We start from the raw sequence: 12470 nt of genomic DNA on the forward strand, positions 1-12470 counted from the left end.
TAAAACCTAAAGAATCCAAGATGGTGGTGTGGATGGTGGCCTCGTTCTTGTTCATTTGTCATGCTTTAAGCTGTCCCTCTCTGATCTCATCTCATCTCATTTCAGTAAACTATTCTTATAATAAAAGGGAAAGTGTCCAAACACATTGGCCCGCGAGTGGCATTCATCCAATCAGATGCAGCCAGTATGTGTTTGCGTGGTTGTCAGAGGGTGTAGCTGCTGGTCAAGAGTACAAAGCTGGGAAATGCCGCGAGCCCTTGCATCCAAAAAATGCCCCTGTGGACTTGTACCATTAGTCTAGTCTGCCTGACTGATTGTCTGACTCATTGTGTCTGACTGAGGTTATGGCCCCGACCACGGCTCTGAAATATCAGCAGCCTGACTGTGTTGTGTGTTGATGAATCCATGGCTCTGCCCGAGGTGCTGAGGTAGCAGACAGATTTGTAATTGCACCTTTTTCTCTCAGTCTCAAATTGGATCTATAATATTCTCTAAACCGTTTACTATAAATAGCTTAATTCTATATACAGCATATTGTAGCCTATACTTTTCATGATCAAAGTGACAAGTAGTAAATGTCATGTTTCGTCAGTATAAGGTTACGTTTTTGTTTTATCCTCGTTCTTTCAGTTCCGTTTCCTGTTTTATTTTGGTGTCTAATCCTCCTCTCGTTTCAGATCCACTTCCTGCCCGTGTGTTTCCCTGTCCCTTGTGTGTCTGCCCCTCCCTGATGTGTTTCACCTGTGTCCAATTATCCCCCACCTCTCGTGAATTTAATCTGTTCCCCGTCTTCTCTGCCAGTTCATCTTCGCCCTTCGTTGCAAGCGCTCCAGAATCCTCTCTTGTGTTTGATTTCCGAGTGCTTTCTGAGCCTGTTTTCCAGCCTGTCTTGCCTCTGCCTTAGCCCCTTTTTGTATTTGTTTGCTACACTGACCGATTTCCTGTGAAACAAACTATCTTCAGGAACAGAAGAGAAGAGCAAGAGGATAATATAGGCACACTTCTGCCTGTGGTATTCCTATAATATTTCTGTGATTCAGTAATGTCTGTGCCGAAAATACACCCCCAAACCAAGCCACCTCTTTAATAAAATAGCGCTAGGTTGAACCCTTAGGTTGAACCCCCCCCCGTTAAAAATTAACAAATCACAGACTGTTGCTACTGAAACTGTCCCTTTGCTCGGAAGCTGAGGAGTGAAACCTCCTTTATAAATTTGTTTCTCTACGCTGCCTGCTCAAACACGTGACGCCTGCCTCAGGACTGGGCTCAGCGAGGGACGAAGAATCAATATGTGGTAAATAACAACATATAAGATGAGGTGAGATCTGAGATGATTAACAACATGAGAGCGAATGGTGTAGTGAATAAATCTTTAGGCTGGATGGTCTGAGGTGGAGGAAGAGAAATAAAGTATGAGGTTGTGAAGAAAGAACATTTTCTTGTTAATAAATGTTTAATGAGGGGTTGATAGTTTCATTGTGACACAGAGAGACGCTGCAGAGATGTTTTGATGTCTGCAGTCTTCTTCTTGTGCTGTTCCCTGGTGTGTTTGTTAGTTGGTGTTGTGTGAACCCCGGGGGTCTCGCTGTCATCCTGTGTATGTATCATTATCCAGCACGTGTGTGTGTGTTTGTGTGCGTTTGTGCGTTTTTACTTCTGCTATGTGAGACTGAATGCAGTACACAGCAGAAAACATCACCGCACAAAATCTGTCTCCTGCGTTTTTTAAATACATAATATATATATATATAATAAATATATATATAATAAATATCTTATATAATATATATATAATAAAAACTAATAAATTAGTTATCACCCAAGTTCAAAGATTTTAACAAACTAGCTTATTTATTGGCTATTAAATAATGTATTTATGTTTGTAAACATCAGTACATACAGCTTTTGAGTTGCCAGGTTGGAAAAAAAAACTCTTGGTAAATGATTTACTGACATTTATAACTGCAAATGTTTTTCTATTATAAAATGAGTATTGAGTTATTGATAAAGAGGTATTCCACTAAAATACTCAAGTCTGTATCTATAAATATTAACTTTGAATAAATGGATTTTGGTCAACTCTTTACTGCTGCATACTAAGTATTTATACATTTATAGACCATTGACAGAGTTGACCTTAGAAACCGCAGCTGACAAAACACTCCTGACGCAAGGTCCACTCAGTAGCTGTTCAGGAGCTTTCAGCTGTAGCATCTTCTTCAGACAATGGAGTTGACTCACGTAATAATAGATGTTCAAAACTACCTTTTTGTTTGAGGAGTTCTTGTCTTTATTGGCTTAAATATTGAGATTTAACTTCACTGTACATTGAGAGCAAACCTAGTCAAAGCTCTTGTTTGTGTACACATACTCGGCCAATAAAGCTGATTCTTCCCCTTAAAAAGGTGGCTGAACTTTCTTCGACAACCGTACAAACTCCATCTCCTGAGGAGGACTGACGTAAAAGGAAATATGTCCACATTTATTTCCTGCATCTGTGCAAACTAAACAAGGGACCGATATCAAATTTATTCCACCAAAAAATCAAATACTACCTACTCACTAAATACATAACAAAATAAAATTGTTACCTTTAAGCTATCGAACATTGGCATACATACATAATCAGCCATTTGTCTGCACCTACCTGTTGGTGTGGGAGTTGTTGTGCATGAACCAGGAGCGATTGTTGTCCACATACATGGCCCATGCCTTGTCATCTTTCCCTAACATCATGTCCTTCATGGTGTTGATCCTCGCCACGCCAAACGCAGGGTCCGGGTGGTTGTCATAGCGATCGATGGCGACCTCCCAGTAGTGGGTGCCCTGAGATTAAAGAGGAAGTAGAATTAATTTTTAAGTACCAAAGAATGGAAGCATGATTCGGCCACCTACAAATCTGATAATAAATGTGACTTTAAAGGGTGCTTACCTTTGAGAAAGCAGCAGTTCCCAGCACCACACGGTCATCGTAGCTGTTGCAGCTGACGGTCTGGTTTTCATTGGTGAGAACGATGTCCCGATGAGCTGTGGAGGGGTCAAAGGTGAACCAAGCCACTACAGGAAGGAAACGGAAGACATTGGTGATGTTATATCCACCTGCTACTCTTCACCTTGTTTTATTTTTGAATGTAAAGTAAACTCAGTGAAATGTGCCATTTTTTTTTGTTAGTCAGAGAACATATTAACACATTTTTCAGACAAGGTACGTATGGAAATCCTTGTCTGGCAATTTTGATGTAAAATTATGTCGTGCAGGCCATGTGAGGGAGTTTAGCTACAGGGTAAAAACACACATAAAGCACACACACACACACACAAAGACACATCACGCGCACGCTGTAGGCTGAAACATCAAGGACACAGGACAGAAATGCTTCATACAAGGTGACACATCCAATATTTACACACACAGGAAAAATTATACACAAATTGATTTTTTTTTTGGCACATCAAAGTCAAATTCAGAGTCTTTTTCGCCTCCTCTATTACTCGTCATGCCAACAAGTGTCACAACCCATAATTTCCTTCCTCTGTGTAGCTGAAAGGAAGCTACAGTCCTAGAGGAAAGAGGAGGAAGAGGAGGAGGCAATGAAGGGTGAGTGAAAGAAAAAGAGGTCGAGTAGGAAGAAAGAATTACAGACAATCAAAGACTGAAGAAGTAAAAGAGGCGGGAGGGATGAACGGTTATCAGTCAGAAAACAGACTAACGCCTATTGTTGTTGGTGTGTGTGTGTGTGTGTGTGTGTGTGTGTGTGTGTGGAGTGAAGTGATTTAGGAAAACTCTGCACCCTCATCCCACTGTAGCAGTTATGAAAGGTTTTGTAATTATCCTTTTTTCCCTCCTTTTTTCTCCCCTTATCTGACTAATTTCTCCTTTTTTTTACATTATTTTCTCTTTCTTATACTTTTCTTTTCCCTTCCGTTTTCTTTGTTCACACCCCTCCATTGCTTCCCTTTTCATCTCTCCTTACCTTTCATTTCTTTTATCCATTCTGTCCTTGTCTTTGTTTCCTGATTATAGTCCCTCCTATTTCCTCTCCCTTCTTTTTTGCTCCTATTTTTCCTTTTCCATATCTTCTTTTTTCTCCCCTTTTTTCTCCTTTCCATTCCTTCCTTTGTCTGCCACTGTCTCTTCCTATCCTCTCCTGTTCTTTCCTATCTTTTCATCCTTTCTCCTTATCTCTCCTCAATGTCTATGTCCTAGAGTGAAATGTGCTTTATTGCATCTTAATCATCTTCCTTTACCTTCAATTAATCTTCCGAGAAATGAATTTTCACAAATTAATGAACGTCATTAAACCTGTTTTTATCCAGAACATCACACACAAAAGTGAAGAAAAAAAAATCTCGCAATAGCAAGAACAACCTACCACGCAACCTACCATCAGAGGTCTTGAGCACCACAGTCTTGCTGTATGGCCCCACACCGATGCCATTGTAGGCCTTCACTCTGGCATTGTAGGAGCTGTTGAAATGGAGTCCATCCACCGTACACACCGTCTCCTTCCCAACATACACCTCCTGAGGGCACACACAAATGTTGATCGAACCATTACAGATGCAGATTAAGTGCATGCACGTGTATGTTCGCTGCTGCATGGACTCAAGAAGTCACGCACTTAAAATGAATGTTTATTGATGACACACATATCTACACGCACTACCCTCTGGCTTTACTCAGAGTCGAGCAGCATATGGATTATTAATAATCAAATACAAAAGACTCGCTACAGGATAGACATCATTTGTATTCTGACTCCATGTGTGATTTGTGAGGCACCGACCCTGTACTGTCCTCCGTTGCCATCGTCCAGCTCGAGGATATAGCCCTCGATGGGGTTGCTAGGGGGCGCAATCACCCTCCAGGCCAGGGTGGCGCTGTTGTTCCTGGTGCAGCACTTCTCCAGCTGCAGGAGCGGAGCGGCCGGCACCGTGGGTCCAGACTCCACTGTGGGAAGGAATAGATGAGGTGAGACTTAAAGGTTGTAAGCAGGGGATGGAGGACGAGAGGAGGGAGAGGTGATAGGGTGGATGGATGAGGAGAAGACAGACAGGGTGATGTCGTCAGCTGGTGGGTTGCCTTTTAACAGACTGAAGGGAGAGAAAGAGGAGCTTTAATGTGGATCTACCAGCAGATAAAAAAAACAGACTTAAAAGGTGATTGAGCTCCGGGTTCATTTACAGGGCAACAGCTGGGTAGAGGCTTTAAGTAGGCCATGTGAGGACATTACACCCCCTATTGAGGTGGTAGTGCGACTTGTCCACAGGGTTTGACTGATAAAAGCTTTGAAGACGTCTGGATGAAGCTTCCAAAGGCAAATAATTCAACTCTATTTGGCTTATTTCTTGGTAAGGAGTATGTAGGATACGTTCAGAAAACCTCCCAAAAGAGCTTCAAACTCCCAATCAAAAGACAGTCTGATGAAATAGTTAAGAATTAAGTCAGGGCAGGATTATCGACTCAGGAAAGGGAGGAACCAGCTTCACATCAAAGGATTTTTATTATATAAAGACATATCTGTCGTATCTTGTGCTAACAGGCGGGGAGAAAACTGCACTCCAAAAGGAGCTGAAACAAACAAACAAACAACAAAAACAGGGTAAAAATAACCACTGAACACACAAGTGGAAATTTCAGGCTTGTGACGTCTGCTTCATACCACTTCTTTATTTGTTATCTGATCTTTCACGACCAAAAGAACAGGAGTGAAGACACAGAGGAGAGGCAGCAGTCAGGACGGAGGGAACAACAGTGCAGGATCGATCTAATTTGGACATATCAATAAGTAAATTCAGTAATTTTCACAGCATTTGTAGCCAGAAGTACTTCTTCTAAGTCATCCACAACCACAAGAAAGTGAAGATTATTTGTAGCATAGTATTTATATTTTGAAACACCCTTTTTACATTTATTTAAAGAAAAGTAATGTCTTCTTTTCATCATTCATCATCAAATCATAATCATTTTGCCATTTTTCACTATATATTTTCTCAGATAGAGGTTGTTGGGAGGACCATGTTGAATACACATTTTCTTTGATTACATTGTGTCTTTTGAATTACCACAATGCAATGCAACATTAGCTGTGGAAGAGGTGCAAAAGAGCATTAAATACGTGGAAACATGGCAAATGAAAAAAGATATTTAGCGCACGCATCAAATGAAAAAGCTTAGAGAAGGAGTAGTAAAACGATTACTTAGTAACCAAATACTAGCATGGGAAACAGAAAAGTACTTCAGGCAACAAAAGTCTGTAACTGAAACGTTGCATTCCAGTGAAGGCATCACTATTCTGCAGAGGTGCCATTCATTGGAGAGGAACTGGAAAACAGAAACCATGCAGAGGACAGAGACCAGGTAGACGCTGTGGGACAAAAACACCAGTGAGTTTCCAACCAGAATGCCCGTGAGGGACTATCAGGGCTGAGGAAACGAGGGAGGAGTGACAAAAATCAACTCAAGGAGGGAAAACAGAGGTTTACTGTGAAAAGTCTCTGAAATACCTCCTGGGCTCTCTGTCTCCATCTCAGCCTCACCACTGCCTGCTGCTGCCTGCATTTGAATCAATAACGGTTTCTCCTGCACATCTGGAAATATGACGTGGGTTTGGAAGTTTCAATACAAAAGCAGGTAAACAGAGGATGTTTAAAAGCAGTTGGATCTGACAGGGAGTGGGAAAATATAGATGTTCTGCATTAGAGACATAAGAAGTTACTGAAGCAGTGAAGAGGATGTGCCGTTTCACCAAAATGTCCAGAAATTGAAACTGAAATTCTAATAAGAGGCAGGGTTGTAGTTACCATTGAGAACAGTGATGTCACGTCCTCAGTGTCCTTACTTATGATGAGTGAGAATAATTTCAGGCTACTTGTGAATCAGAACACCTCCTTCACTATGTTAATGCTCAGGATGTCAAAGACTGAAAAATCAAAGACTTTGAATCCAATGGTCTATATTTAAACCCTGTCGCTTTGTTCCCAATGATCAGTTGGATGTGAAGGTTGTGAAACGTACAGAAGTGTTTCATGTCACAGGCCGTAGAGAACAAAGGAGGGACGACCAAAGCCTCTCGACTACTTACAAGTGTATTGGATTCACTTGACAGAGGGAAATTAGAGAAGGTCTATTTCAAATGCACCTCAACCAGGGTAATGACCTGCAGATGTAGGTCCCATTTCTTTTATTTACGGGCTTGAATTTGTCTCACTTTTGAGGAATTTGTCAGAGATATAAAAAAAAATATATATTTTAAATTCAACAGCTTACCTTAAGTGGCTCTCATAAGAAACCACGAGGCATAATAAGCATATTATAAACCTATTATGAGTGAATAATCATTATAATCACATGATAAAATAATCATTGACTACACAGCACTGAACTGAATGTAATTTTCTGATTATGTGTTGATTATATTGCCTTTTTTTATGGATTTGCAATGATTTTCGAATTAATGAAGCGTCACAGCTCATTAAGAAAACAAATATTGCCCGTAATATGAAGTCTCAAGGACTGATTGCAACAAATTATTTTCAATTATTTAGTATTTTAGCAAGGTTGACTACCCATCTGCAAAGGAAATCGTCTGATCTTTATTGCCTCAGTGGAGCAGTATCACATTATATATGCACACTGCTGATTACATATTTAATGTACATTAACAATACATCTGGGTAATCTCTGCAGCGGAATGAATGTAAAGGATGCTGTGTTTACTCATGCACACCAACTGGTTGCTGGGTAGCAACAGCCAATGAATAGCTAATGAGGTAAGCACATTATTGTAACATCCTGAAGAAACCTCAGATGTAGAACCGTGGAAAAAAAAAGTAAGTGTTTATTCGTTATCAAATATTTCACTTAGCGAGATTTTTTTTATTGATTTTTTTGCTTCAGGTCAAAGATGTTTGTGTATGTTTGTGCATGACAAGATCATTTATTTATAGAGCCCATTGAAAGGGGCACTCTACTCATTTTATACATGAAATTCAGTTTACTCCTAAAACTCCGAAACAGTGTTTTAAAGTCATCTGTGGGTCAGGAGGAAGCTTTTTAAAGTCTGACAAACCCTGACAGTGTCATCAGTCATAGGTGTTTACCAAGCAGGACGGATCTAATGCTGCATAAACACAAGATCTGCAGAATGGTGAGAACAGGAAAACCTCCTGTCAGTCTGACTTGGGAGTGTTCAAACATTATTTAAAGATGGTCACCCCTGTGCTAGGCTCGTTATATTAAAAAAATGCCAACATTAGCTACTTTTGAGGTGTTGCTGTTCGTTAACTAGTGAAAGGCTTTGGAACACCAGTGTAATCCGAGAAGAGCAACAGCCGGCTAGTCAGAAGGGACTGTGACAGCAGAAGAAGTTGGTGTGTTTACAGGGGAAACTACAGGGCACAATCCCCTGTATTAGCACTGCCACTGACTGTTTGTTAAACAAATCAACCACAATTAAACTTCAGATAAGTTGCACATAATACAGGATCTATGCCTGATGCCTTAGTCCTAAACCTAACTAAATGAGGATGTCACAACCAATCACAAAAGAGAGCCCAACACAGAGTCCCTCCCCCATTCCTTTGGCCTTTCCATTCTAGCATAAAACCTAGTGAAATTAGATGCAAACAAAGTGTATATAGCTGGTTTAAAATTAATCAAATTGAATGTAGTGTTAATTTTTTGATGTTATTTAAATGTAACTGCCAACGATGGAGGTTTTGCAGCCATTTTGCAAACTGTTCATTGACGCTTATCTGTTTTTACATCTTTTTGACAAATTTCATATGAAATTTTACCAGCTTGGTTAGACATAATTTCAAAGTCTGAGGGAGACTTCAAACAGTTCCAAAGTGGGCTCATTGAACAGAAGTGAAAAAATGTTACATCAGTTATCAAACAGAGATCATATAGAATAGCCTAAATCTGTCAAACCTAGTTAAAGAGATAGTTCAAAGATAGTTTTTCCCATTTTCCCAGAGAAATGCCCCAGGAAATCCTGTTCATGTATATTGGTGTAATCAGAAGTTGTGTCAAACAGAAATATAAGAAAATCTTGGCTCAAACATTGAGTATTTATGGGCTCAAACAACATGATCATGATCCAATAGGCATCCAGGAAGAGCAAAACTAAACAATTAAACTAAGCTGCGGGTGAAGGACTGGCTTCATCCAAACGTTGTCTGAGGTGCAGGCGACATTCTCAGACTCTAAAAACCCATGGTATAAACAACATGATGTTGATGCTCAACAATGACACAAATGAGTGGCATTGTGGGAAAGGGAGGATCCAGTGTTTCTGGAGCTTGACCCCATACAATCAACTATAAATCATACTCAGCTATATTGAATTTAACGGTTCTTTTCCAACCTTTCCCTTGAGAGACCCCCATCTTCATGAGTTCAATACTAAATCAATGGAGTACTCCTTTAAACAACAAACATTAACCACGGCATCAATACAGAAAAGTACAGTAAAAAGGCATATTGCACAGAAACACATTAAACAATTTAAAGTTCAGGTGATGCTGTAGTCATGACTGCAGTTATAAAATAGGACTTAAAACAGGATGAGAACTGTCAGTTGAAGGTGAAATGTGTGTTTTTGTATGTTCACCTTTGCCCTGGCAGAAGTCCAGCATCAGGATGGTCTGTAGCAGTGAGTCGGTGTTGAGGGTGAGGTCAAACTCAGGGCCTACTTTTGGCTCCAGGGCCCCTTTCACCCACTGGTCCTGAGACGATATGACCCGCTTTATCAGAGCATCGGAGATCTACACACACACACACACACAGAGACAAGTTAAAGCGTGTAGATATACCCAGGTAGAAGAGGATAAAAAACATTTGTACACAGTGAGGGGTGACGAGAATGGGAAAAGACATGCACAGTCAAACAAACGCAGGAAATGAGAACATCTGCATTCAATATTTCCATTTAAATATGCTTGTAAGGCTGTGATACGATCGCTGCATACAGAACAGCTTCTCTGTCCTGGGATCTGTTCCATTAGCCCGGCTTCATTACATTGTGTCTGACAAGTGAAATGAGGCAGGCATTAGTGCAGCTCAAATATTTAAGGCAAAGAATTAGACCCCTCGTCTGCTGGTAAGAGCTCCACTGCCTCAGGAGTAAAAATAAAGTGGATACATTACATTAACTCAACTGCAAAAAACGGCGCTGCTGTCTTCTTTAAACATGAGCCGAGGATTTGTAAATTCATCCTCGAGCATTACAGCGTAAATTGCTTCCACTTAAAACTATTTTCTACATATGTTCCTGAACTCATAGTTAGCATCAAAATCCACCTCTGACTCCTTAAGAGCCTCCAGTTAGGATCGGGGCGTTGGTAACGATAAAAAATCACATAATCAATACGTTATAAAATATTCAGACGAAATGGAAGCAAGGGGAAGTGTGTGTTTGTGTGTGTGTGTGTGTGTGTGTGTGTGTGTGTGTGTGTGTCCCTCAGGAGTGTCTTTGATCTCTATTTCATGTCTCTCTTTCACCTCACTCTCTTCCTCTTGCTGTCTCTGTCCAGGAAGAGAAATGATTCATAACCAGAAGTACAGCCATTAACGCAGCTGAGGGGATGGAGAAGTTTAAAAGACCAGCTGTTCTTTATGTTTTTGCTTTCTGTAGGAAATGTGTTTTCATCTTGCCATTTAACCCTTGTTTTTATTTGATACGGTCTGTTTTGGGCCCCACACACAACACTTAACACATTAATAAAAATAATAATAATTGCAAAAACAAAAATATCAAAATTATCATCATCAAAATCAATATTAAAACCCAATCTTCAGAAGTGGTAACTCGTCCATGTCCACAAACTGGGTTTGCATATTTTACAAAAGGTAGGAATGACTATAAACTAAAGTTATAAAAAAAATGAAAATAATAATGATGCTATGTATGAAACCAAGGTTTTGCCATGATGAGATCAACCAGTTATGTCGCTGCTGTCAAACTTTAAACCTGTTCTCCTCTCTGCTGTTGTCATTTCAGTGAAAAATCATTGCAACCATCTTTCACCCCCTTCAACCCTTCACCACCACCAGCGTCTAGGCTCTATTGGGCATTTTCCTTTACTACCTACTGCTTCACCTTTCCTCTATATATATATAGTGGACGTCACTATGGGGCCTAGTCACCAAAGACTCATATTTCTTATCTGACGTGCACATGGTGATAAAAATACTCTTTATTCACTCAGAATGAAGTTTCTCCTGATTGAACTGTTTTGGTCAATAAAATTGTTGTACAATTGTTGGAACACAATCTTGAACAATGGTCTCTGGCTTTGCAACAGTCTCACCTTGCTGTTAACACCACCGCCATCCCATCTAACATGACAGTCAGCTCATATACATGTTTGAACGTATCTGACATTTGCAGAAACGTAAAATGCCAACATTTTGTTTTGGTGAACGGACAGCAAGTAGACTTATTTAGATTTGAAGGGGAAAGTGCTCCATTAAAATCCTGATCATAAATCCAGAGCATATAAAAATCCATTTTAACCCTGGTCGTATCTAACAAATTGCATTTAACCATGTTTCAGAGCTGTGGTCAGACAGAAATAATGTAGTTCAAAATCATGTCTACAAGCGATAGAAAACAGAAGTAACAGGTTGATAAAACAATGTGTTCTCTGAGCTATTAAAGAGCAACACAAGGGTCACATTTACTTCTAAGCAGGTGTAAATGTCACATTTGACCTTTTTTAGTTTGACCCAACACGCACAGATCAATTAGTATTGATCAGCTATCAAGCAGCTGTCGGGTAACGTGTCAGATAAATTAAAAATAGATCAGTTGCAGTATTAGTAAAGCAAATCAAATGTCCTGTGTTGGTGTGTGTGTGTGTGTTTGTGTATGAATGCAGGCTGTGTGTGTGTGTGTGTGTGTGTGTGTGTGTGTGTGTGTGTGTGTGTTTTGTTGTTGTTCTCACATCAACAGTGAAGTCTCCCTCCTCTGACTCTGCACTGTATTTAGCCGTGCCGACATTTCACATTTCACAAACTTCAGAGGCTCCCCGCGATGCTGATATCTGCTTTTAAGCTCAAAGGAACTCAAAGGTTTCTCAGTTTTCACGCTCCCGCCCTCCTTTCAACTTTACAAATTTACATTTTTGGTTGTAAATGCTGGAGGAAAAGTTGATTTTTTTAAATGTACAGTAAGACGTCATGCTGTGTTTGCCTTGTGATCTGTAAAACTGAAGTCTTCATTTAGTTTTAAAGAGGAGGGTGGTGTTTGTTTATCTTTTCACGGCTTTTCCAGCAATTTCCCTGAAGAAACTTAAAAAAAAAAGAAATTAATTTTTTCATAGCGTGACATCTCTTATGGCTCTGTTCCATAACAATCCATTACTGTTGTTTAACATCATTTATAGACGATGATAAGCCGATAATGAAGTTCAACACAACCGAGGCTGCACGGTATTACTTGCTTGTAAGATACATTCATTAA

At 39.9% G+C, this 12470-nt stretch overlaps 1 protein-coding gene across 5 annotated transcripts in view; it reads right to left on the reverse strand.

Annotated features, from left to right (window-relative positions):
- The window catches only part of trim67 (tripartite motif containing 67), a 58983-nt gene that overhangs the window by 8423 nt on the left and 38090 nt on the right, over positions 1 to 12470 (reverse strand). The window contains exons 5-10 of one of the 5 annotated variants that reach the window (XM_084378273.1): positions 9618 to 9771; positions 6508 to 6591; positions 4788 to 4951; positions 4386 to 4524; positions 2933 to 3057; positions 2648 to 2826 (exon numbers count right to left, since the gene is read on the reverse strand). In XM_084378273.1, the coding sequence (XP_084234399.1) occupies positions 2648 to 2826; positions 2933 to 3057; positions 4386 to 4524; positions 4788 to 4951; positions 6508 to 6591; positions 9618 to 9771 (845 nt within the window). Of the gene's footprint in view, positions 1 to 2647; positions 2827 to 2932; positions 3058 to 4373; positions 4525 to 4787; positions 4979 to 6507; positions 6592 to 9617; positions 9772 to 12470 lie in introns of all 5 variants that reach the window. The other 4 variants (XM_084378272.1, XM_084378271.1, XM_084378270.1 and 1 more) reach the window with 4 other exon arrangements.

The sequence above is a fragment of the Pagrus pagrus genome (assembly GCF_965226575.1).
Source record: "Pagrus pagrus genome assembly, chromosome: 16".
Classification (NCBI taxonomy): Eukaryota; Metazoa; Chordata; class Actinopteri; order Spariformes; family Sparidae; genus Pagrus; species Pagrus pagrus.